Below are 27,326 nucleotides of genomic sequence, written 5' to 3'. Positions count from 1 at the left end.
CTTATTCTCTGCATAATACCTTCCTGAGAATTAGAAGAGCAAGCTCTCAGCAGGTGCTGTTCTATGCGCTTTGCATATATAATCTCAGTTAATCCTCAGGGCAAAACCCCACGAGGTGCAGTTTAATCATCCCTTTTCACAAGTGAGAAATCTTCGCTTGAGGCCAGCAGGCAGCAGGGCTGGGACTGGAATCTAGCTAGTGTGGCTGCAGAGCAATGGTTTCTTAACAAATCTTTGTTCTTTTGAGTCTGAGCCTCCATACCCCCCACGCTTGGGGTGATGGTGAACAAAATCCTATCAAATAAATGGGCTGTGATGCCTCTTGAAGGCTTGGGGAGGGGCAAAGAACTTTTCAGATCATTAATCTCTAATGTCAACCAATATGGCGTTTTTTTTTTTTTTTTTTGAGACAGAGTCTTGCTCTGTCACTCAGGCTGGAGTGCAGTGGCACGATCTCGGCTCACTGCAACCTCCACCTCCCAGGTTCAAGGCTTCACTGTGTTAGCCAGGATGGTCTCGATCTCCTGATCTCATGATCTGCCTGCCTCAGCCTCCCAAAGTGTTGCGATTACAGGTGTGAGCCACCGTGCCTGGCCTTTTTTTTGTTTTTTTTTTTTTTGAGACAAGGTGTCACTCTGTCGCCCGGGCTGGAGTGCAGTGATATGATCTTTGCTCACTGCCCACTTCGACCTCCGCCTTTCAGGTTCAAGTGTGTCTCCTGCCTCAGCCTCCTGAGTAGCTGGGATTACAGGCGTGTATCACCACCCTTAGCTAATTTTTGTATTTTTAGTAGAGATGGCATTTCGCCATATTGATTAGGCTGGTCTCAAACTTCTGACCTCAAGTGATCTGACTGCCTTGGCCTCCCAAAGTCCTGGGATTACAGGCGTGAACCATCACTCCCAGCCCAATATGGCATTTTGATTGGGATGAAGGGTGGAGGAGAATCAGTGTGATTTTTGTATCTATCTAACTAGTTATCTATTATTTTTTGAGATGAGGTCTTGCTCTGTTGCTTAGGCTGGAGTGCAGTTGGGCAATGATGGCTCACTGCAGCCTCGACCTCCTGGACGCAAGCCATCCTCCTATTTTAGCCTCCCTAGTAGCTGGGACCACAGGCACACGCCACCCTGCCTGGCTAATTTTTACTTTAATGTGTAGAGCTGAAGTCTTGCTATTTTGTCCAGGCTGGTCTCAAACTCCTGGCCTCAAGCGATCTGCCCGCCTTGGCCTCCCAAAGTGCTGGGATCACAGGCATGAGCCACGGTGTCTGGCCTCTGCAGTTATTCTTATTCTTTGCTTCTCTCCTGGAGACCCGCTTCTTGCCCTTCCCCATTCATGCATAGAGACTACAGGGTGTGGGCTGAGTCCCCGGGGGTCCCCACCTCACCCCACTCTACCCTTGACTTCCATTCCTCTTTGGTTTAAGCACAGCTTTCAATCTCGGCACTGCTGACATTTGGGGCTGGATCATTCCTGTTGGGGGGCGCTGTCCTGTATGTAGAGTGTTGAGCTGCAACCTTGGTCTCCACCCACGTGGTCCTGGTAGGATCCCCTTCCCCCTAGTCATGACAACCACAAATGTCTCCAGACATTGCCAGGCACGGCACTGCAGGAGTTAACCTTTTCCCTGCCTGAGACATTTACCCATCTGGGCTCTTGCTCTTTCTCTTCTCTTTGTTCAAGAATCCTTGGCCGGGTGCAGTGGCTCACGCCTGTAATCCCAACACCTTGGGAGGCCGAGGTGGGCGGATCCCCTGAGGTCAGGAGTTCGAGACCAGCCTGGCCAACATGGAGAAACTCTGTCTCTACTAAAAACACAAAAATTAGCCAGGCGTGGTGGTGGGTCCTTGTAATCCCAGCTACTTGGGAGGCTGAGGCAGGAGAATCACTTGAACCTGGGAGGCAGAGGTTGCAGTAAGCCGAGATCCCACCATTGCATTCCAGCCTGGGCGACAGAGAGAGACTCTGTCTCAACAAAAAAAAAAAAAAAAAAAGAATCTTCATTTACCCACATGCTTTTTCAGCCTCTAAACACCCAGTACCCCCCGATCCCCATTACCCACCACTGACCTCCAGCCTCCACCCTGTCCAGCTTCCCCCGGCCAGTCCTCCCTGCCCTTTCTATCTCACTCTTTTCTCAGTGTTCTGCCCCCAGCGTCTGGCTTGCATCTCCGCCGCTTTACCGATGACTCTCAAAGTTAATCTCTCATCTCCCAGTTTCGTCTCCTGCAGCCTCACCTCACTTGACCCCTCTGGGTTTGACACTGCCAATCCCTACTCCTGGAAGGCTGCGTCTCCCATCTTACCTGTGCCTAAGTTCTTCAGTTTTACTGTTCTCTTCTCCTTCTACCTGGGCTAAGATGTTGGCTCTCTCTTCTCAGAGGGTCAGTGTTTCCTTTAATCTTCTCTCAGCTCACACTTTTTTTTTTTTTTCACTTCTTCACCCGGGCTGGTGTGCAATGGCATGATCTTGGCTCACTACAACCTCCGTCTCCTGGGTTCAAGCAATTCTCCTGCCTCAGCCTCCCCAGTAGCTGGAATTACAGGCACGTGCCACCCCACCTGGCTAGTTTTTGTATTTTTAGTAGAGACGGAGTTTCACCCCATTGGCCAGGCTGGTCCCGAACTCCTGACCTCAAGAGATCCACCCATCTCAGCCTCCCAAAGTGCTGGGATTACGGGCATGAGCCACCATGTCTGGCCCTTTTTTTTTTTTTTTTTTTTTTAATTTTTATTTCTTTTTAGAGACAGGATTTTGCTCCATCACCCAGGCTGGAGTGCAGAGGTTTAGTCCTAGCTTACTGCAGCCTCCAAGTCATGGCCTGGAGCAGTCCTCCCACCTAGGTTCCCCAAATAGCTGGAATCACAGGCAGGTGCCACCATGCCCAGCTAATTTAAAAATTTGTGGAGACAGAGTCTCGCTATGTTGCCCAGGCTGGTCTTGATTTCCTGGCCTCAAGTGAGCCTCCCACCTTGACCTCCTGAGAAACTGGGATCACAGGCAGGCACCACCATGACTAGCTAATTTTTAAAATTTATTTGTAGAGACAGAGTCTAGCTATGTTGCCCAGGCTGGTCTTGAATTCCTGGCCTCAAGCAACCTGCTTGCCTCCGCCTCCTGGGGACCTGGGATCACAGACAATCACCACCACGCCTGGCTAATTAAAACTTTTTTTTTTTTTTTTTGTAGAGACAGGGTCTTGCTATGTTGCCTAGGCTGGTCTTGAACTCCTAGCCTCAAGCAGTCTTCCCTCCTGTGCCTCCCAAGTGCTGGGATTATAGGCATGAGGAACCACTGCACCCAGCTAAGAAATTTACATACATTCTGACTTCTTCTTCTGAACGGGGGTCAGCAAACTATGGCCCTCAGGCCAAATCCCACGGTTTTTGTAAATGCAGTTTTATTGGCATGCAGCCACACTCATTTGTCTACTCATCATCTATGACTGCACAAAAATACCCCCACACGGCAGGTTGAGTAGTTAAAACAGGAATTCCACGGCCAAAATATTTACACTTTGGCTGTTTACAGAACAACGTTTGCTGACCTCTGATCTGGAACAGACGTCTTGAGGTTTCATTCATGATAGCATGCCTAATAGCTTGTGTGGTCCCTGGTACAACGTGAGTGAAGCAAGTGAAATGAAACGCTATGTCTTTCTCTTTACACCGCAAGAGACGTTAAAGAAACGTGTATTATTTGTTGCACTGAATGTACGGATTCCAAGGATGAGAAAAATCACTGTGATGTTGCCTACTTAGCCATGTGTATGATCTTCTAATTTATGTATTTAAACAGCTATATTGGCATTGAATGAGGATTTCACGCTCTCAACCCTGTATCTAGAACCCAAAATATAACTGGTGCATATAATGAGATTTTTTTTTTTTTTCTCAAACCTCTCTTGTGTTAATTTCTATTAAGAATACTTCTGGGCCAGGTGTGGTGGCTCATGCCTGTAATCCCAAGCACTTTGGGAGGCCGAGGTGGGTGGATAACTTGAGGTCAGGGTTTAAGACCAGCCTGACCAACACAGTGAAACCCCGTCTTTACTAAAAAAAAAACAAAATTAGCCAGGTGTGGTGGCACATACCTATAATCCCAGTTAGTTGGGAGGCTGAGGCAGGAGAATCGCTTGAACCCAGAGGTGGAGATTGCAGTGAGCCGAGATTGCGCCACTGTACTCTAGCCCGGGCGACAGAGTGAAACTCCATCTCAAAAAAAAAAAAAGAATATTTTTGGCCAGGTGCAGTGGCTCATGCCTGCAATCCCAGCACTCTGGGAGGCTGAGGTGGGAGGATTACATGTGTCCAGGAGTTTCAGATCAGCCTGGACAACATAGCAAGACCCTGTCTCCACTAACAATAAAACAAAAATTAGCCGGGCATGGTGGCATGCATCTATAGTCCCAGCTACTTGGGAGGCTGAGATGGGAGGACCTCTTGAGGCTGGAAGGGCAAGGCTGCAGTGAGCTGTGATTGTACCACTGCACTCCATCCTGGGCAACGGTGAGATCCTCTCTCTCTCAAACAAAAAAAGAATACTTCTTGGGGTGGGCTGGTTGATATTTTGCAGCTGCACTGTATTTACGGTTTTTAATTAAAATAGTGACGGGTAATGCATTCTCATTGCAAAAAGAAAAATTACAAAAGTGTAGAAAGGAAAATAAACCACAAAAGTCCTTCTGCAAAATCTTGTGGTGGGGTGCAGTGGCTCACACCTGTAATCCCTGGACTTTTTAGGAAGCTGAGGTGGAAGGAACACTTGAAGCCAGGAGTTTGAGACCAGCCTGGGCAACATAATGAGACATTGTCTCTAGAAAAAATTTAAAAATTAGCTGAGCATGGTGGTGTGTACCAGTAGTCCCAGCTACTTAGGAGGCTGAGGTGGGAGGATCGCTTGAGCCCAGAAGGTTGAGGCTACAGTGAGCCATATTCATGCCACTGCACTCCAGCCTGGGTGATAGAGCCCGACCCTGTCTCAAAAAGAAAAGAAATAATAAAAAAAATCTTGTTCCCCTGTCCCCAAAAGCATTCCATTCATGTCCAGGGAGGTAACTGTGCCATTGGTTTATGTACCTTTTTAATGTTTAATAATTTTTTAGGCCAGGTGTCATGGCCCACTCCTGTAATCCCAGCACTTTGGGAGGCCGAAGCAGGTGGATCTCTTGAGCCCAGGAGTTCAAGACCAGCCTGGGTAACATAGCAAGACCCCGTCTCTACAAAAGCCTACAAAAAAATTATCCAGATACAGTGGTGAGCACCTGTGGTCCCAGCTACTAGGGAGGCTGAGGTGGGAGGATCACCTGAGCCTGGGAAGTCAAGGCTGCAGTGAGCTGTGATTGCACCACTGCATCCAGCCTGGGTGACAGAGTGAGACCGTGTAACAACAACAACAAAATATTTTAAGAATTATCATACAGTAAAACTGGCTTTTTAAAGATGTACCGTTTTATGATTTTTAAGCCATGTGTAGAGTTGTATGGCTATTGCCACAGTTAGGATAGAGAATAGTCTCATTGTTGTCCAAACTCCCTCAATTCACCCCTTTATCACTAAACCACCTCCACCCCTAATGACAGATCTGTTCTCCATCCCTATAGTTTTCTCTAGACTTTAAAAGATTTTATCTTATAATTGGATTAATATTCTTAAAGTTGAAATTTTAAATTGAGTCCAGTTGATCCTCATCATTCCCAGATCCCATATTTTCTTTTTAAAATTTAAAATTTAAATTTTTATTTTGGGAGGCAGGTTCTTGCTCTGATACCCAGGCTGGAGTGCAGTGGTGTGGTCCTAACTCCCTGCAGCCTCCAACTCTTGAGCATCAACGATCCTCCTGCATCAGCCTCCTGAGTAGCCGGGACTACAGGTATACACCACCATGCTCAGCTAGTTTTTATTGTTATTTATTTATTTATTTATTTTTGAGACAGAGTCTCACTAACTCTGTTGCCCAGGCCGGACTGCAGTGGTGTGATCTGGGTTCACGGCAACCTCTGCTTCCTGGGCTCAAGTGACTCTCCTGCCTCAGCCTTTCTAGTAGCTGGGGTTACAGGCGTGCCACCATGCCAGGCTAGTTTTTTTTATTTTTAGTAGAGATGGGGTTTCACCATGTTGGTCAGGCTGGTCTCAAACTCCTGGCTTCAAGTGATTCGCCCACTTCAGCCTCCCGAAGTGCTGGGATTACAGGCGCGAGCCACTGTGCCCGGCCTAATTTTTAACTTTTCAGTAGGGATAAGGTCTCGCTATGTTGCCCAGGCTGGTCTCGAACTCCTGGCCTCAAGTGATCCTCCCATCTTGACCTTCTAAAGTATTGGGATTACAGGCATGAGCCACTGCACCCGGCCCCAGACCCTGTATTTTTGAATTCACTTACTCACTAAAATTTATTTGTAACCCTCAAACCAGCATGCTCAGTGCCTTTCTCGTCATTTTAGGACGCTCATAAGTGCGAGTCTCAAATTTGAGGTGAAGTAAGGGGGCATTCCACCTTCTTGCTTCAGCCCTTATGCGTCAGATTCATACAATCTGCACATTGAGGATTAAAACTAGTCCTTTTTGAGCAGGCACGGTGGTTCATGCCAAGCGCTTTGGGAGTCCGAGGCAGGTGGATCACGAGGTCAGGAGATCAAGACCATCCTGGCTAACATGGTGAAACCACATCTCTACTAAAAATACAAAAAATTAGCCAGGTGTGGTGGCAGGCACCTGTAGTCCCAGCTACTCCAGAGGCTGAGGCAGGAGAATCACTTGAACCCAGGAGGCGGAGGTTGCAGTGAGCCGACATTGTGCCACTACACTCCAGCCTGGGCGACAGGGTGAGACTCAAAACAAAAAAAACCCGAGTCCTTTTTGTGGTTATTTGGTGCCACATTTTTAGCATTTTTGTGCTTTCACTTGGTGATGGGGCTGTTTCATATGCCCCCCAGGGTGCTGAAGCGCAGCTCTCTACTGTTCCTTGGCTAAGGAAGGCTGTCAACACCCTTGTGGAGAAAAGGCAGTGTGGCAGGGCACGGTGGCTCACATCTGCAATCCCAGAACTTTGGGAGGTTGAGGCAGGTGGATCACTTGAGGCCAGAGTTCGAGACCAGCCTGAGCAACATGGTGAAACCCCATCTCTACTAAAAATACAAAAATTAGCTGGGCGTGATGGCGCACGCCTGTAATCCCAGCTACCTGGGAGGCTGAGGCACAAGAATTGCTTGAGCCCAGGAGGTGAAGGTTGCAGTGAGCCAAGGCGGTGCCACTGCACTCCAGCCTGGGCAACAGAGTGAGATGCTGTTTCAAAAAAAAAAAACAAAAAACCAAAAAACTCCAAAACCAACACACACACACACACACAAAGGCATGTGTTACATAAACTTTGTTCAGGCATGAGTTCTATTACTGTTGGCTGTAAGTTCAGTGTTAATGAATCAACAATATAGATTCAATAGTGTCTTTCAGCAGAAACACACATAAAACAAGGCTAGGTATTGATCCATGGATAAATGTGTTGTGGCCAGAAGTTCGCAGGTGCTTACCCTCGCATTTTCCTAGGAACAATGGTTCAGTATTCGCTAGTTCAACATTCAAGGGAATTTCACAGAGCCAAACTACCACCAATAACAAGAATCGGCTGCAAGTGGTTTAAAACTGGTGAATCTGTGGCTCATGCCTGTAATCCCAGCACTTTGGGAGGCCGAGGCAGGTGGATCACCTGAGGTGGTGAGTTCGAGACCAGCCTGGCCAACATGGCGAAACCCCGTCTCTACTAAAAATACAAAAATTAGCCGAGCACGGTGGCTTACGCCTGTAATCTCAGCTACTCGGGAGGCTGAGGTGGGAGAATTGCTGGAACCCGGGAGGTGGAGGTTGCAGTGAGCCGAGACTGCACCGCTGCATTCCAGCCAGGGCAACAGAGCAAGACCCCATCTAAAAAAATAAAACAAAACAAAACTGTGGGTTTGTCATTTTCCGTTTAGAATCCTTTGAATGCAAATGACCTTTTTGTATTTTCATCTGCCTGGAAACCGCTGGGTTGATACCTTTTGGAAAGTTCATGAGATATCCAAAAACCTCTGGCCCGTGTTTCAGGGAGGGGAATCCCTGCCCTCTGCCAACACCGGTGGCAGGGAGAGGCAGCAGTGGCTCTCAGGATTTTATTTATTTCATTTACTCATTTATATTTTTTTGAGAAAGGGTCTTGCTCTTTCGCTCAGGCGGGAGTGCAGTGGCACAATCACAGCTCACTGCACCCTCAACCTCCTGGACTCAAGTGGTCCTCCCACCTCAGCCTCCTGAGTAGCTGGGACTACAGGTGTGTGCCACCACGACTGGCTAATTTTTGTATTTCAGTAGAGATGGGGTCTCACCATGTTGCATATTATTATTATTATTATTTTTTTTTTTTTTGAGATGGAGTCTCGCTCTGTCGCCCAGGCTGGAGTGCAACGGCATGATTTCAGCTCACTGCAAGCTCTGCCTCCCGGGTTCATGCCATTCTCCTGCCTCAGCCGCCCGAGTAGCTGGGACTACAGGCGCCCACCACTGCCCCCGGCTAATTTTTTGTATTTTTAGTAGAGACGGGTTTTCACCGTGGTCTCGATCTCCCGACCTCGTGATCCCCTGCCTCGGCCTCCCAAAGTGTTGGGATTACAGGCTTGAGCCACTGCGCCCGGCCATGTTGCCTATTATTATTATTATTTTGAGCTGAGTCTTACTCTGTTGCCCAGGCTGGAGTGCAGTGTCACGATCTCAGCTCACTGCAACCTCCGCCTCCGTGATTTAAGCAATTCTCCTGCCTCAGCCTCCTGAGTAGCTGGGACTACAGGCATGTGCCACCATGACTGGCTAATTTTTGTATTTTAGTAGAGATGGGGTTTCCCCATGTTGCCCAGGTGGGTCTCAAACTCCTGACCTCAAGCCATCCACCTGCCTTGGCCTCTCAAAGGTCTGGGATTACTGGTGTGAGCCACCTTGTCCAGCTGCCTTGAAGGGTTGTTATTATTATTAGTATTACTATTGTTTTGAGATGGAGTCTCACTGTGTTGCCCAGGCTGGAGTGCAGTGGCACGATCGCGGCTCACTGCAACCTCTGCCTCCCGGGTTCAAGCAATTCTCCTGCCTCAGCCTCCAGAGTAGCTGGGATTACAGGCGTGTGCCACCACGCCCGGCTAATTTTTGTATTTTTAGTACAGACAGGGTTTCACCATGTTGGCTAGGCTGGTCTCAAACTCCTGACCTCAAATGATCCACCCACCTCGGCCTCCCAAAGTGCTGGGATTACTGGTGTGAGCCACTGTGCCCCGCCGGCTTGCAGGATTTTAGAAACATGTTTTGTTTCCAGAAGAACAAGGTTTGCTATTCTGCAGTGCCACGTACAGACTGGCTCTAAGTTCCTGTTGGAGTTCAAAGCGGACTTGTGAGAATGAATGTTTAATTTCACATCTGGCATTTTCTTCCAGTTCCTTAGAAGTTGGGTGTCTCATCAGGTTTATATAAAAGCCCCTGACGTACGTTCAGGAAAGGCAGGATGCTATCATTCTTATTTCCTTTGCCTTTGTGGGAATGTGGAAACCATAGGTATTGTCTACCAATTACCCTTGTTATCAATGCAGGCAAAAGTAGTCAGACAGGAAGGGACTTGACAGTAGGGATGCAACTGCTTTTTTTAATTGATTTTAAAATCTCATTTATTTTTATCATTAGAGACAGGGTCTTGCTCTGTCGTCCCAGCTGGAGTGCGGTGGTGTGCTCATTGCAGCCCTGAACTCCTGGGCTCAAATGATTCTCACGCTTCCTCCTCCCAAGTAGCTGGGACCACAGGCATGCACCACCATGCCTGGCTAGTTTTTTTATTTTTATTTTTTGCAGAGACAGGGTTTGGCTGTGTTGCCCAGGCTGGCCTCAAACTCAAGACCTTAAGTGATTGTCCTGCCTTAGCCTCCCAAAGTGCTGGGATTACAGATGTGAGCCACTGTGCCTGGTGGGATACAACTGTTTTCTGACTGCCTGTGTGTGTGTGTGTGTGTGTGTTGTTGTCATTCTACTCTCAAGGATGTATCTTTTTGTTTCCTTGCAGAAGATCAGAAAAGAGAGGACCTCATATGTTCCCTCCTAATTATACCCAGTTACACGGTCTCCATACCACCTGTTACAAAGTGCCTTTCTGGTCTGGCAGGACTTCTCTTGTTTTTCCTCCTGTCTTCTGTGTCCTGTCTGCTCCTGTCTGTATACATTTCAGGACTCCTGAAATAGCATGGAAGCCCCCTTCTAATCCTGTGGTTTGATGTTTGATATTGTTAGGATTACAAAACTATGTAATAGACTAGAGGAGTCAGACATTCCAGAGCTCACAGAAGGTGTTGGTGTCCGGGTGGCTGTGGGACACAGGTGCCCCTCCTAGTCCCTGGCCCTTTATACTGTGCCCCCTGGACCTCCTCTTTCTTTCTTTTTTCTTTTTGGAGATCGAGTCTTGCTCTGTCACCCAGGCTGGAGTGCAGTGCATTGGCACGATCTTGGCTCACTGCAACCTCTGCCTCCCAGGTTCAAGCGATGCTCCTGCCTCAGCCTCCTGAGTAGCTGGGATTATAAGCGTGCACCACAATACCTGACTAATTTTTGGGTTTTTTTTTTTTTTTTTTTTGAGATGGAGTTTTGCTCTTCTTGTCCAGGCTGGAGTGCAATGGTATGATATCGGCTCATCACAACCTCTGCCTCCCGGGTTCAGGTGATTCTCCTGCCTCAGCCTCCCAAGTAGCTGGGACTACAGGCATACGCCACCATGCCCAGCTAATTTTGTATTCTTAGTAGAGACGGGGTTTCTCCATGTTGGTTAGGCTGGTCTTGAACTCCTGATCTCAGGTTATCCACCCGCCTCGGCCTCCCAAAGTGCTGGGATTACAGGTGTGAGCCACCATGCTCGGCCTGGCTAATTTTTTATATTTTTGTAGAGACGGGTCTAAAACTTTGGCCAGGCTGGGCTTGAACTCCTGACCTCAAGTGATCCACCTGCCTTGGCCTCCCAAAGTGCTGGGATTACAGGCGTGAGCAACCGCACCCGGCCTTTGTTTCTGTTTTTGTTTTTGTTTTTGTTTGGAGGTGGAGTCTCACTCTGTCGCCCAGGCTGGAGTGCAGTGATGCAATCTCGGCTCACTGCAAGCTCCGCCTCCCGGGTTAATGCCATTCTCCTGCCTCAGCCTCCTGAGTAGCTGGGACTACAGGTGTCCGCCACCACACCAGGCTAATTTTTGTATTTTTAGTAGAGACGGGGTTTCACCTTGTTAGCCAGGATGGTCTCGATCTCCTGACCTCGTGATCTGCCCGCCTTGGCCTCCCAAAGTGCTGGGATTACAGGCGTGAACCACCATGCCCAGCCTTGTTTTGTTTTTGAGACAGGGTCTCGCACTGTTGCCCAGGCTGGAGTGTAGTGGTGTGATCTCAGGCCTCTGCAATCTCCATGTCCCAGGCTCAAGCAATCTTCAACCTCCCGAGTAGCTGGGACTACAGGTGCACACCACCACACCCATCCAATTTTTTTTTTTTTTTTTTTGGTAGAGGTGGTGTTTTGCTATGTTACCCAGGCCGATCTCAAACTCCTGGGCTCAAGCAGTCCACCCACCTCAGCCTCGCAAAGTGCTGGGATTCCAGGCGTGAGCCCCTCTTTCTATCCTTTTCTTCTCTCAGTTGTCTCCGTGCTACCTTTCCTGCAATATCACCTGTTGTCACTGCGTCCACCAGCATCCGTACCTGTTCCCCCATCTTCCCAATGCCATGGGACCCACATCCCTGAGTATCTCAAAGCCCTCACAGACTCAATATGCCGCCAACTCAGCCTGTTGTTCTTGCCACTCTAAACTGTTCCTGTCTTGAATACTTCAGGCTCATTGATGATCCCTCCTCACTCTCTTCTCCCTCTTCTCTTCCATTTCTCCTGGGTATGAAGTCCTGTTCACACAAACTGCCCCCGGTTTCTGTGGTGCTATGCATGCTGTCTTCAGTACCTTCTTCATTCTGCTGCCAGAAGGCTGTTTCTCTCTTTCTTTTTTATTTTTTAATTTTATTTTTATAGACATGGGGTCTTACTGTGTTGCCCAGGTCGGTCTCAGATTTCTGGACTTAAGTGATCCTCCTGCCTCAGCCTCCCCAAGGGCTGGGATTATAGATGTGAGCCACTGTGCCCTGTCTAGAGGGATATTTATTTTATTTTATTTTATTATTTTATTTCTTTTCTTTTCTGAGATGGAGTGTCACTCTGTTGCCCAGGCTAGAGTGCAGTGGCGTGATCTCAGCTCACTCAACCTCTCCCTCCTGGGTTCAAGAGATTGTCCTGCTTCAGCTTCCTGAGTAGCTGGGATTACAGGTGTGCACCACCATGCCTGGCTAAGTTTTATATTTTTAGTAGAGATGAGGTTTCCCCATGTTGGCCAGGCTGGTCTTGAACTCCTGACCTCAGGTGATCCTCCCACCTCAGGCTCCCAAAGTGCTGCGATTACAGGCACATGCCACCACACCAGGCTAATTTTTGTATTTTTAGTGGACATGGGGTTTCACTTTGTTGGCCAGGCTGGTCTCAAACTCCTGACCTCAGGTGATCCACCCCCCTCGGCCTCCCGAAGTGCTGGGATTACAGGCGTGAGCCACCGCGTCTGGCCTTGGTTTTTTTTAGAGATAGGGTCTCACTCTCACCCAGGCTGGAGTGCAGTGGTGCAGTCATAGCTCACTGCAGCCTCAACCTCTTGGGCTCAAGCAGTTCTCCTGCCTAAGCCTTCTGAGTAGCTGAGAGCACAGATGCACCTCATCACGCCTGGCTACGTTTTGTATTTTTAGTAGAGACAGGGTTTTGCCAGTTGCCCAGGCTGGTCTTGAGCTCCCGGGCTCAAGCAGTCCACCCGCCTAGGCCTCCCAATATGTTGGGATTACAGGCGTGAGCCACTGCACCCGGCCAACATCTCTGCAGTTCTTTGTTTTAGTACTTTGTCCTTTAGCTCTGGTGGTAGCTTATCACAGTTATTTAGGTGCATCTTTCCTTTACTTAGCTGTAAGAGCGCAACCTTATTTGTCTCGAGAGTCCCCCTGGGCCTGGTACGATGTCTGGCCCACCGAGATGCCCAGCAAATGTTTGTTGAGTGAATACAGGAATGATTTCCACATAGCTGACTTGCCGGGTCCAGAACCTGCGTTTGATCCACGACGCCTCCATTCCTTCTCGCAGAGGTAGATTTGAAAGCTATTCTTGCAGGAAGTTGGAGAATCTTAAGGACCTCTGACACCCCAGTGTGTCCAAGCTCTAATTTCTGGAGGTAATAAATCTGGAAATGGATTCCATCTGGCTAGGATGGGAGACAGAACAGGTACACACAGCCAGAGACCCCAGTTCTCATCTCTTCTTTGTAGCTTTCATTATGTTGTTGTCATCATTTAAAGGAAACTGAGGCCAGGCACGGTGGCTCACGCCTGTAATCCCAGCACTTTGGGAGGTCTAGACGGGTGGATCACCCGAGGTCAGGAGTTTGAGACTAGCCTGGCCAACATGGCAAAACCCCGTCTCTACTAAAAATACAAAAAATTAGCTGTGCGTGGTGGCGGGTGCCTGTAATCTCAGCTACTCAAAAGGCTGAGGCAGGAGAATCGCTTGAACCCGGGAGATGGAGATTGCAGTGATTCGAGATCACGCCACTGCACTCCAGTCTGGGAGACAGTCTGGGAGACAGAGACAGTCTGGGAGACAGTCTGAGAGACAAAAAAATAAAAATAAAAGTAAAAATAAATAAATGAATAAATAAATAAAAAGGAAACTAAGGCGTGCAGAGGGGTTGAAGATGTTGTCCAGGATCACACAGTTGGCAGGTGACAGAGCTGGATTGGTAAGCCAGATTCGTCAGGTTTCTAGTGTGCCCCAAAACTGGTATAGGTGGTGGCCTCACACCAGAACCCAAGACTTGTTGAGGCAGGACATCCTGAATTTAAGATGAAGCAGTTTGAGGACTGGAAAGAATGTAGAAAGGGACGTGTGGGCCCCAGAATAGGTCAGCAGGGAGCATTTTAAGAATGCTGTTACTGGCCGGGCTTGATAGCTCACACCCGTACTCCCAGCACATTGGGAGGCTGACGCAGGATTGCTTGAGCCCAGGATATTGAGACCAGCCTGGGCAACATGGTGAAACCCCGTCTCTACAAAAAATACAAAAATTAGCCAGGCATGGTGGCACGCAGCTGTAGTCCCAGCTACTTGGGAGGCTGAGGCAGGAGGATCACTTGAGCCCAGGAATTCGAGGCTGCAGTGAGCTATGATTGCACAACTGCACTCCAGCCTGGGCAACATAGCAAGACTCTGTCTCAAAAAAAAAAAAAAAATGCTGTAACTGAAGAACAAAGATCTTTATGATTGAAAACAGAAAGTAGAAAACTCTTAGCATTGTAAAGGATTTCAGAATCTTCTAGAAAGTTCTTTCTCTGCCCTGCTCCCAACCCATCTCCCCTGCTGTTTTCATGATGGAGAGAAAATCAGGGAAGAAAGGAACACTTCCTAAGATGGCTCTCATGTCCGCCTTCTCTTCTTCTGGAAAATTCTCACATTCAGGACCAGCATGGTCCAATACAACTCTGCTTTGATGGAAATACTCTGTATCTGCTCTGTCCAGTACGGCAGCCACCATCCACGGGTGGCTTTTGGGCCCTGGAAGTTGTGGCTGGTAAGACTGAATTTTTTTTTTTTTTTTTTTTTTGAGATGGAGTCTCGCTCTGTCATCCAGGCTGGAGTGTAATGGCACAATCTCGGCTCACTGCAAACTCTGCCTCCCGGGTTCAAGTGATTCTCCTGCCTCAGCCTCCCTAGTAGCTGGGATTACAGGCATGCGCCACTCCCCCCACCCCGCTAAGTTTTGTATTTTTAGTAGAGACGGGGTTTCACCATGTTGCCCAGGCTGATCTCGAACTCTTGACCTCAGGTGATCCACCCACCTTGGCCTCCCAAAGTGCTGGGATTACAGGCGTGAGCCACCGCACCTGGCTGAAACTGAATTTTATTTTCACTTTAATTCATTGAAATGTCAATGTAAACTTTTATTTAATTCATGGAAATATAAAAAAAATTAGTACTCAGTTGTGTTACTGGAAAACTCTTGCATATATTTGGAACAACTTGGTTATGTGAACTTGAGGTAGTAGGCGGGACTCGCCTCCAGAGGCCGGGATCCATCCCTGGACCAAATTGAGGACTAGCTACAAGGACAGGGCTGGCCAGGCGTAGTGGCTCACGCCTGTAATCCCAGCACTTTGGGAGGCCGAGGCAGGTGGATCACCTGAGGTCAGGAGTTCGAGACCAGCCTGGCCAACATGGTGAAACCCTAAAAATACAAAATTATCTGGATGTGGTAGTGCATGCCTGTAATACCAACTACTCGGGAGGCTGAGGCAAGAGAATCACTTGAACCCAGGCGGCGGAGGTTGCAGTGAGCCGAGATCATGCCATTGCATTCCAGCCTGGGCAACAGAGTGAGACTCCCTCTCCAACAACAACAAAAAAAAGGTGCTGTCTAACACCACCAGCTTGCGCTCGAATTCTTTCCTGGGTGAAGCCAAAAACCCTCCCGGGGTAAGGCTCAATTTTGGGGCTTGCCTCTTCTACATCAAACCTACATTTTCAATGATACCCTTTATAAAATCTACATAGACAAATCAAGTTTTTTTTTGTTTTTTGTTTTTTTTTGTGAGACAGAGTCTCACTCTGTTGCCCAGGCTGGAGTGCAGTGGCGTGATCTCGGCTCACTGCAAGCTCCGCCTCCTGGGTTCATGCCATTCTCCTGCCTCAGCCTCCCGAGTGTAGCTGCGACTACAGGCGCCCGCCACCACGCCCAGCTAATTTTTTTTTTGTATTTTTAGTAGAGATGGGGTTTCACATGGTTAGCCAGGATGGTCTTGATCTCCTGACCTCGTGATCCGCCCGCCTCGGCCTCCCAAAGTGCTGGGATTACAGGCATGAGCCACCACGCCCGGCCGACAAATCAATTATTTTTAAAGAAAAAGAAGCCTCCGTTTCGAGATGGGCTGCCAGGGTAAAGCACACACCATATCTCGTAGGCGTCATGGGAAAAAAATCCTGCAGACCAGGGATCCCCAACCCTTAGGCCACAGACCAGTAGCAGTCCATGTCCTGTTAGGAGCTGGGCTGCGCAGCAGAGGTCAGCAGAGGGCAGGTGAGCGTTGCCGCCTGAGCTCCGCCTTATGTCAGGTCAATGGCAGCATTACATTCTGATAGGAGCTCCAATCCTATCGTGGACTGTACATACAAGGGATCTAGGTTGCCTGCTCCTTATGAGAATCTAACTGATGCCTGATGATCTGAGGTGGAACAGTTTCATTCTAAAACCATCACCACCCATCCCCTGTCCACGGAAAAATTGTCTTCTGTCATTGGTCCCTGGTGCCAAAAAGGTTGGGGACCACTGCTGTAGACTATCTCATTAATCATTTTTTTTAGGATTGATTACATGTGGAAATGATTTTTTTTTGAGGTGGAGTCTTGCTTTGTTGCCCAGGCTGGAGTGCAATGGCATGATCTCAGCTCACTGCAACTTCCATCTCCCGGGTTCAAGCGATTCTCCTGCGTCAGCCTCCTGAGTAGCTGGGATTACAGGCATGAGCCATGGTACCTGGCCCATTTGGCATATTTTAGTACGGAGATGGTGGTCAGGCACGGTGGCTCACGCCTGTAATCCTAGCACTTTGGGAGGCCGAGGTGGGTGGATCACCTGAGGTCAGAGTTCGAGACCAGCCTGGCCAACGTGATGAAATCCCATCTCTACTAAAAATACAAAATTAGCCAGGCGTGGTGGCATGTGCCTGTAATCCTAGCTACTCGGGAGGCTGAGGCAGGAGAATTGCTTGAACCCCGGAAGTGGAGGTTGCAGCGAGCCAAGATTGTGCCATTGCACTCCAGCCTGGGCAACAGAGTGAGACTCAGTCTTAATTAAAGAAAAAAAAAAAAAAGAAAATATTAGCTGCCACTAGCACCCTCTTCCTCATTGCCTTTTTCTACCTGTACAAAGAGTGGCCATTAACCAGGTACCCATTATGAAGAACTTGAAGCATCCTTCACTCCCACTCAGAGATGTTAAAAGGCAGCAGAAGTCCTTGCGTCTCTTTCTGCCTTCATTTCTAACATCCTCTGGGTATTTTCTGTCCCAGTGGTAAACTGCTCTATTGTCTTTCACTAATAGGGGCACATACGGCTTTAATGAATTAAGAGTTAGAGTCATAGGAGATTTAAAAAGAAAAGCAATTCTTGATTGTTCCCTACAATTATAGCTGTTTAATCTTTACTCATAACAACTTTAGTGAGATAGAATTCACATGACATACAGTTCACCCATTTTAAGTGTGCAGTGAGGTGGTTTTGAGTACATTTACAGTTGTGCAACTGTGACCACAGTCAGTTTTAGAACATTTGCATCATCCTCAAAGAAACCCTGTACCCTCTAGCTGCTACTTTCCATCCCCCATTTCCCTAGCTCTTGGCAGCCACAAATCTATTTTCTGTCTCTATGGATTTGCCTCTTTCGGATTTTTTTGTATGAATGGAGTCAGACAACATGTGGCTTCTCTGTTTGACTTCTTTTATGGAGAAGGTTCACACCTGTAATCCTAGCACTTTGGGAGGCCAAGACTGGAGGATCGCTTGAGTTCAGGAGTTTGAGAGCATCCTGGGCAACATAGAGAGACCACTATCTCTACAAAACAAATTTAAATTAGCTGGGCATGATGGTGCATGTCTGTGGTTCCAGCTACACTGGAGGCATAATTTTGTTTTGTTTTTGTTTGTTTGTTTTTGTTTTTGTTTTGTGGGTTTTTTTGTTTTGTTTTTTGTTTTTTGAGATGGAGTTTCGCTCTGTCACCCAGGCTGGAGTGCAAAGGCACGATCTCAGCTCACTGCAACCTCCGCCTCCCGGGTTCAAGCCATTCTCCTGCCTCAGCCTCTGTAGTAGCTGAGATTACAGGCATGTGCCACCCTGCCCAGCTAATTTTTGTATTTTTAGTAGAGACAGGGTTTCACCATGTTGGCCAAGCTGGTCTCGAACTCCCGACCTCAGGTGATCCACCTGCCTCGGCCTCCCAAAGTGCTGGGATTACAGGAGTGAGCCACTGTGGCTGGCCTTTTATTTACATTTATTTATTTATTTATTTAGAGACGGAGTCTCACTCTTTCATCAGGCTGGAGTTCAGTGGTGCAATCTTGGCTCGCTGAAACCTCCAACTCCCTGGTTCAAGCGATTCTCCTGCCTTAGCTTCCCAAGTAGCTGGGACTACAAGCACTCGCCACCACGCCCAACTAATTTTTTTTGTATGTTTAGTAGAGATGGGGTTTCACCATGTTGTCCAGGATGGTCTCAATCTCCTGACCTCGTGATCCGCCCACCTCGGCCTCCCACAGTGCTGGAATTATAGGCGTGAGCCACTGCGGCCAGCCTGTATTTACTTTTGAGACAAGATATTACTCTGTTGCCCAGGCTGGAGTGCAGGGGTACAAACACAGATCACTGCAGTCCTGACCTCCTAGGCTCAAGCGATCCTCCTGCCTCAGTCTTCCATGTAGATGGGACCAGAGACACACACCAGCATTCCTAGCTAATGTTTTAAATTTTTATAGAGATGGAGACTCGCTATGTTGCCCAGGTTGGTCTTGAACTCTTGGGCTCAAAAGCGATCCTTCCGTCTCTACCTCCCAAAGTACTGGGATTACAGGTGTGAGCCACTGCACTCAGCCTCAGCTATTATGGATAATGCTGCTATAGACATTTGTGTACACGTCTTTGTGTGGACATATAGTATCATTTCTCTTAGGTAGTTACCTAGAAGTGGAATTGCCAGGTCATATGGCAATTCTTGGTTTAATATTTTGAGGAACTACCAGAGTGTTTTCCACAGTGGCTGCACTGTTTTACATCCCCATCAGGAATGCAAAAGGATACCAATTTCTCTACATTTTATTTTTTCTTTGAGATGGAGTCTCGCTCTGTCGCCCAGGCTGGAGTGCAGTGATCTTGGCTCACTGCAACCTCCACCTCCCAGGTTCAAGTGATTCTCCTGCCTCAGACTCCCAAGTGTCTGGAACTACATGTGCCTGCCACCACGCCCAGCTAGTTGTTTTTTATATTTTCAGTAGAGACGGGGTTTCTCCATGTTGGCCAGGCTGGTCTTGAACTCCTGACCTCAGGTGATCTGCCTGTCTTGGCTTCCCAAAGAACTGGGATTACAGGTGTGAGCCACGGTGCCTGGCCCATTTCTCTGCATTCTTTGCACTTGTAATTGTCACTCTTTTTGGTTTTAGCTATCCTAGTGGGGATAAAGTGGTATCCCACTGTGGTTTGAATTTGTATTTCCCTAATGTCCAACAGCCAGTTAATCTTTGGTTTTTTTTTTTTTGAGACAGAGTCTTGCTCCGTCGCCCAGGCTGGAGTGCAGTGGTGTGATCTCAGCTCACTGCAAGCTCCGCCTCCCAGGTTCATGCCATTCTCCTGCCTCGGCCTCCCAAGTAGTTGCCACTACAGGTGCCTGCCACCATGCCTGGCTAATTTTTTTGTATTTTTTAGTAGAGACGGAGTTTCACCCTGTTAACCAGGATGGTTTTGATCTCCTGACCTCGTGATCAGCCCGTCTCAGCCTCCCAAAGTGCTGGGATTACAGGCATAAGCCGGCCACCACGCCTAGCCGTTGTGTTTTTTTAATTGAGACAAGGTCTCACTCTGTTGCCCAAGCTGGAGTGCAGTGGTGTGATCATAGCTCACTGTAACCTCCTATTCCTGGACCTAAGTGATCCTCCTGTCTCAGCCTCCCAAGTAGCTGGAATTACAACCACATGCCACCATGCCTGGATATTTAATTATTATTATTGTTTTTTAGAGTTGGGGTCTTGCTATGTTGCCCAGGCTGACTTTGAACTCCTGGCTTCAATCGATCCTCTTACTGTGGCCTCCCAAACTGCTGGGATTACAGGCATGAGCCACTGTGCCCCGCCCTAGTTAACCTTTGAATGCATATTCATGTCTGATTTTGGTTCTGCCATAGCCTAGGGAAGATGGTGGGCAAATGTTCTTTCTACCTGCAGTGTGTGTGTGTGTGTGTGTGTGTGTGTGTGTGAGAGAGAGAGAGAGAGAGAGAGAGACAGAAATGAAATATAGTGTGGGACTCAGGGTTGAGAAGCCCAGGGCTATGGCCAAATCTAAGATTAGGATGCCAGCCAGGCATGGTGGCTCATGCACGTAATCCTAGCACTTTGGGAGGCTGAGGCGGGTGGATCACGAGGTCAGGAGATCAAGACCATCCTGGTCAACATGGTGAAATCCCGTCTCTACTAAAAATACAAAAATTAGCCAAGCTTGGTGTTGGACACTACTTGGGAGGCTGAAGCAGGAAAATCACTTGAACCCAGGAGGTGGAGGTTGCAGTGAGCCAAGATCATGGCACTGCACTTCAGCCTGGGCAACAGAATGAGACTCCATGTCAAAACAACAACAACAAAAACCCCCCAAGAATTTCATAGAAACAATGAGTAATTTTTTTAGGGTAAGTATATCCCAAACATTACATGGGATATACTTATCTTAAAAAAGGTATTGCTTATCTGAAATTCAAATTCAGCTGGGCATTCTGCATTTTTATTTGCTAAGTTTGGCAACCCTTCCACTCACTGGTGAGTTGTGTGTCCTTGAGTGATGGGCTTTGCCCCTTGGAGCTTCAGTTTTCTCATCTATGGGATGGGGACAGAGCTTGCTGGGAGGCATCAATGGCACGCGGGGTCCTTTGACATCTCTGGATGTGGAAGCTGTTGATGTGACTGTGACTGGGAGCCTCAGACTGGGGTTGGGTCCCTGACTAGGAGGGGTTGGGGGGGCTGGGACTGGCATCCTTGTCCCCTTGAAGCTGCCTCCCAGCCTGAGCTTGGTCCCTGCAGGGTTCCTGCTTGGTTCAGACCCCGGGCAGCCAGTGTTGAGGGGAGGGTGGAGATTAATCCACAGTTGTGTACTGGGACTTTCCTGCAACTTCCTAGCAAGCAAGTGTGTGTGTGTGTGTGTGTGTGTGTGTGTGTGTGTGTGTGTGTATTTTCTTGACTTAGCCTAATCCATTTGCTGCATGGAATGTGATTCAGGATCATTGCTGCTTTTTTTTTTTCCCCATTTGTTTGCTTTTGCTGTGTTTTGTTGTTGTTGTTGTTGTTTCTAAGTTGTGCTTTTTTTGTGGGAAATTATAAGGGTGGATTTTTTTTTTTTTTTAGAGGATTTACTATTCTTCTTTAGAACGATCTGTTTTCCTCAAAGATATTGGTGAAAGGTGTAGTGTTTTGGAACAAAATAAGCAGGGGTTGTATACTGAGCCTTATATTCTAGGTGCTGAGGACTGTGGTGTGTGTGTTGGGGAGGTGGTGTGTGTGTGTGTGTGTGTGTGTGTGTTGGCAGAGAGAAGCCATCTAAAGACTTCGATTTTGAAAAATGTTAACTCAAGTGTAAGGGACACAAGGAGGAGAAACACGCAAATAGGTGTGCCAAGGAAAGGAAATCAGGGACGGCTGCCTGGAGGAGGAGGCAGCATTTGAACTGGATATCTTGAAGCATGATGGGCTGGATTTAGAAATAGGGAGCTAAGGTACAAAGCACTTCGCCAGCCAAAAGATAGACTAGCCTAGAGATGCCTAGAGATGACTGTTATATGTTTGGGGGAATAAACAACAGCAACAACAACAACAAACAACAAGATAGCTGACATTAATGCAGCACTTACTATGTTTCAGGCACTGTTTGAGTGCTTGCCCTGAGTTGTTTCACTTCTTCTTCCACATAAGCCATGTTACAGAGGAGGATAGGAGTCTTGGAGTTGTGCAAGAGTGGTGGGCAGGCCTGTTTAGTGGGGTGCAGGGGATGGAGGGGCAGAATCTTGAGGGAAGTACAGGGTGATGGGGAGCCATGGTGGACATTGGGGCCTGGGAGGGACTGCCTTCAGGAGAATGAGAACTCAGGGCATTTGGGCACTGGAGATCGGGCTCCCTGGGAAGCTCTCACCACACCCAGGTAAAAGGTAATTAGGTCTTGGTTGCAGACCAGGAGAGCAGTCTGGGAAAGAAAGTCAGCCAGTAAGGTGGGAGGATTGACAAAACAAATACATTCAGCTTTTCTTGCCCCATTTCTGACGCGGGCACCTTTATCCCCGTAAATTATCTCCTGAAGATCTTCTATGTTGACGCACTGGAGACAGTTCCCCTTTCGCCTTCTGCACCTGCCGCGTTGCTCAATCCCCTGTAATCCCATTGTCCCGACTGCATCATTTCAGAGGTGACGATTTTAAGGATTTTAACAGGGCTTGCCTAAAGAATTATTTTCTTGGCCTTTCGAAAGTAATTACTTAGGCATGGGTACTTTACAGAGAAAGCTACTCATCCCGGCTGGCTGCAGAGTTTACAGGGACCGGGGTGAAAACACAGGGCCCAGGTTTCGTGTCCATGAAGCCGGCTCTGCCCCTGATCCTTCTGATGCATCCACCATGCGTCTGCTCACCTGTCTTGCTTTCTGTTCATTTTCTCTTCTAGTGTGTCCCAGCATGGATATCCGGAGCAACCTCACTAGGTTGCATGAGCTGGAGAATTGCTCTGTCATCGAAGGACACTTGCAGATACTCTTGATGTTCAAAACGAGGCCCGAAGATTTCCGAGACCTCAGTTTCCCCAAACTCATAATGATCACTGATTACTTGCTGCTCTTCCGGGTCTATGGGCTCGAGAGCCTGAAGGACCTGTTCCCCAACCTCACGGTCATCCGGGGATCACGACTGTTCTTTAACTACGCGCTGGTACTTTAGTTGTGTCTCACAAATTTTGATGTGTTGTGTTTTCATTTGTATTTAGTTCATTTTTGTTTTGTTTTAAGAAATAGGGTGTCACTATTTTGCTCTTGTTGGCCGTGAACTCCTGGGCTCAATGGATTCTTTTGCTTCAGCCTCCTGGGTAGTTGGGACTACAAAAACACACCACTGTGCCCAGCTTACACTTTCCCTTTGACCTATGGATTATTTAGAAGTGTATTGTTTACTTTTCAGGTGTTTAGGGACTTTAAATTTGTTGTAGTTTGGTTTATGACTAATACGGTAGTCTATTTTGGAATATCTTACATGGGCACTTAAAAAGTGTGTATTCTGATTCTGGAGTGTTCTATAAATGTCAAGTCTTTTTGGTTGATGGTGTTTTTGGGTTCTTCTATCTTGGTGATTTTCTGTCTAGTTCTTCTATCAGTTGTTGAAGGATAATGAAGTTTCCAACTGTAATTGTGGGTTTGTCTATTTCTTTCAGTTTTATCAGCGGTTGCATCTCAAATTGTTTAGCTTTTTTGTTTAGTGCGTATTTAGGATTACTAAGTTTTCTTGATGAATTGACCTTTTTGGCATTTCATAATGTTCTTCTCTGTCTCTGATAATTTTCCACTTTTTGTGTATGTGCTGCCAAAGCAAACACTCTGATAATTTTCTTTCTTCCCAAGTTTATTTTGTCAGATACCCTTTTTATTATTTTTTATATTACATAGTTGTGTGTATATATCTGTATTTTTTACTACCTATATTATTATATTTGTAGTGAGTTTCTTACAGACAGCATATAGTTGGGTCATGTTATTTAATTTATTCTACCTGCCTGTCTTTAAATCATGTATTTGTACATTTACATTTAATGTAATTATTGATATAGTAGAGTTTAAGTCTGTTAAAACAAAGTCTGCCATTTCGCTTTTTGTTTCTTGTTTGTTCGTTTACTTTGTGTTTCTCTATTTTCTCTTTTCTGCCTTTCTGTGGGCTAACTGAACATGTTTTTAGAATTTACTTTTTCTTTGTACAGCTTTTTTTAGTCATTACTCTGAGTGTTACATTACACATATATTATAATAGACTACTGGTGTCATCATTGTACCAATTCAAGTGTAGAAACTTTTACCTTCCTTTACATTCCTTTATTTGCCTCATTTACATTATAATTGTTTTAAATATTTCCTGTACATACAGTGAGAACCACATCAGTGTTGTAATTTTTGCTTTAACTGTCCAAAATAATTTAGAAAACTCCAGAGGAGAAAAAAAGCCTAGTGTATTTCCCCATATTTTTTACTTACTGTGTTCCTTCCTCCTTCCTGATAATCTAACAGTCTTCTTTTATGGCTTTTTTCCTATTTAGAGGGCTTCCTTTGGCCATTTCTTTAGGGTAGGTCTGCTAGTGACAAATACTCTTCATTTTTCTTAACTGAGAATGGCTTGATTTCACCTTCATTCCTAAAGGATATTTTTGCTGTTATAGGATTCTGGGTTGACAGTTATTTTCTTTCAGCATTAGAAACACATTGTGATGCTTTTTTTCTGGTGTCTGGTTTCTGATGAAAAATCTCCCTTCATTCAAATTGTTTTTCTCTATGTATAAGGTGTCATTTTTCTCTGGCTGCTTTCAAGATTTTTTTTGTCATTTGTTTTCAGAAGTTATCTATGATGTGCCTTGGCAACTATTTGTTTGCATTTGCCCATATGGATTTTGCTCAGCTTCTTTAATCTGTAGATTTAAACCACTTGACAAATTTGGGAAGTTTTTAGCCATTATTTATTTGAATACTTTTTTAGCTCCCCGCCTCTTTCTCTTCTGGAATTCCAATGACACAAATGTTACGTCTTTTATTATAATCCCATGGGTCCCTGAGACTCTGTTCATCTCTTTCTAGTCTATTTTCTTTCTGTTGTGCTCAGTGAATAATTTCTTTTTTCTTTTTTCTTTTTTTTCTGTTTTTTTTTGAGACAGAGTCTCGCTCTGTCACCCAGGCTGGAGTGCAGTGGCACAATCTTGACTCACTGCAAGCTCCACCTCTCGGGTTCACACCATTCTCCTGCCTCAGCCTCCCGAGTAACTGGGACTACAGGCACCCACCACCACGCTCAGCTAATTTTTTTTTTTTTTTAGTAGAGTTGGGGTTTCACCATGTTAGCCAGGGTGGTTTCAATCTCCTGACCTCGTGATCCACCCGCCTCAGCCTCCCAAAGTGCTGGGATTACAGGCGTGGGCCACTGCGCCCGGCTGTCAGTGAATAATTTCTATTGCTTGTCTCAGTTCACTGAGACTCTGCCTCCATTCTGCTGCTGAGCCCATCCACTAAGCTTCTTATTTTAGTAATTTGGTTTTTCAGTTCTGATATCTCTGTAGGACTCTTCTTTGTATCTTCTGTTTCATCACTGAGGCTTTTTATTATTTCATTTGCTTCAGGTGTCTTCATGGTGGCTCATTAAAATATTTTTATTGTGGCTGCTCTAAAATTGTTGTAAGATCGTCTTGATATCTCTGTCATCTCACTATTGGCATTTGTTGTTTCATTCTACTTGATATCTTCTGGTTCTTGATATAAGGGATATTTGATGGAAACCTAGACACTTTCATATTATGCTGCTGTAGTCCATGTCTAGTTTAAGCCATCTCTTTTATTTGGCTTTCTCTGACATGGTTCCAACAGGGGAAGGGGCTGGGGGACTGCTGCCTCATACTGCCAGGAGGAGGAACAATTCAGGGCCCCTACTCGGCCTTCATTGACATCATTGGGGGTTTCTTTGTTGCTGCTGGGTGATGGTAATAGTCCTGACTCTCCACTCGCCCTCCTATGACACTGCCCAGGAGGAGATGGGGAGGGTGCCCACTACTCCCAAGTGCAGGTGGAAGTTAGGGCTCTCCATGTGTTCTTTGCTGACACCACAGTGGGGGTGGAGGGGGTCCACTTGTTACCAACTGATAGGAATAAAAGGCTCAGCTTCCTACTTGGCCTTCCCTGACAACACCCTAGGAGGGGTGTCACCTTGTTACAGCCTCTCGAGGGTCAAAGTCTAGGTTCCCTGCACAGCCTTTGCTGACATGGATGGGGCTGGGTACCCCTCATTTTTTTCTGTGGTGTTTGGCTACAGTAGAATAGTCATTATCTAAAAGTTTTCTATCTAGCTGGGCTGCCAGTATTACTTCTCAGGGCAAAATAATGGCAGAGTAATGTGTCAGTCAAATCAGAGATGCCACTGATGATGAGGCACACCAGTACTTTATGTTTCTTAAAAAGAGAAAAGTATGTGAATAAACTGATAGGTCATCCATAGTAAGATGCATGCTGATTTCAGAGAGATTAATATATAGTGAGAGTGTGCTTCTTGGAATAGATTAAATATGGTAGTTATGTGAAAAGGACTCGTGGATGAAGAGCAAACAATGATGTATAAATATTCAAACATGTTTTATTTTTTGCTATGCTCATGTTAACAATCAGTGATTGGTCAGCTTACAAAAACAAGCATTCCTTTTTGAGAATGTTGACAAGACCCTTTAAACCCAATTTGGTGGATCTCTTTTCCTTGCAGAGACAGAGCTGCCTGCTTTGCTATTCAGAAAGGATTACAGGCATCCCGTAGTGACATTAAGTTATTTAAGCATAATGACATGGCTGACCTCGAGCGACTACTAAAAGAACAAGAGATCGAAGATCAAAAGGTATGATTCTTTTGAAGAAAATTATACAGTTCTTTTGTACTTTCTAACCAGCTAAATTATATATGAAATGGTAATTTGTCATGAAAACTTGCCTGTGGATCACATTTGGATATTAAGGTGTTCCTGCTTATTAAATGTACTTCGTGTTGGAGAGCCAAGTCTGATTGTAATTGCCTTGTCATTGCCGTAATTACATATAGCAAATTGGAGGGAAGTAATCCAAGCAGCTTTCTAAGAGATCAAGAGAGGCTGAAAAACAGCATGTGCTTAGTGAGGCGGGGAGATGTCTACTCAGAGCTGGGCATAATGACACCAAAACTTGCTAGGCCTTTAATGACATGTACCTAGTGAATTCAGAATAGGCTTATTCATACCAGAATAAATCATGTATCAATTACATGAGGAAAGAATGGCAGCAAGCTTATTATATTAATATATGAACAAAGTGAAGCTCTTTCTCCCCATCCCACCTGTATCCTGCTCTGAGCAGCTGCTGCCTGTGGGAAATGACTGCCCCTAACATGGTCTCCTTCCAGCTTGCAGCCCTGTTTTCAGCTCTTTCCTCTCAAGAACCTAACATAACCCCAGGGGATGGTGGTTTGGAAGTAGCTCCTTGGTGTTCTGATTAGGGTGAAACAGAGGAAGTGTGTTCAGAGCATCGTTGTTAAAATTATAATTTATTTTCCCCTGATGACATGGGTAAGTAAAGTAGCTCAGGTCTGTGGTTCTGAGCAGGGCACCATTATGTGTGTCTTCATCTCAGACACAGTTTCAAGTGGACTTTGTCAGTGCAACTCATTCATAACTA

General features: G+C 46.5%; 1 protein-coding gene across 1 annotated transcript in view; it reads left to right on the top strand.

The window, feature by feature from the left end:
• LOC100436909 (uncharacterized) overlaps window positions 1-27,326 on the top strand; it is a 69,564-nt gene that overhangs the window by 18,833 nt on the left and 23,405 nt on the right. Inside the window, exon 5 of the mRNA XM_063727231.1 lies at window positions 26,389-26,518. Within this exon, the coding sequence (XP_063583301.1) occupies window positions 26,389-26,518 (130 nt within the window). The remainder of the gene's footprint in view (window positions 1-26,388; window positions 26,519-27,326) is intronic.

This window comes from Pongo abelii, chromosome 8, assembly GCF_028885655.2.
Source record: "Pongo abelii isolate AG06213 chromosome 8, NHGRI_mPonAbe1-v2.0_pri, whole genome shotgun sequence".
Classification (NCBI taxonomy): domain Eukaryota; kingdom Metazoa; phylum Chordata; class Mammalia; order Primates; family Hominidae; genus Pongo; species Pongo abelii.
This window is presented reverse-complemented; position numbering and strand designations above follow the sequence as displayed.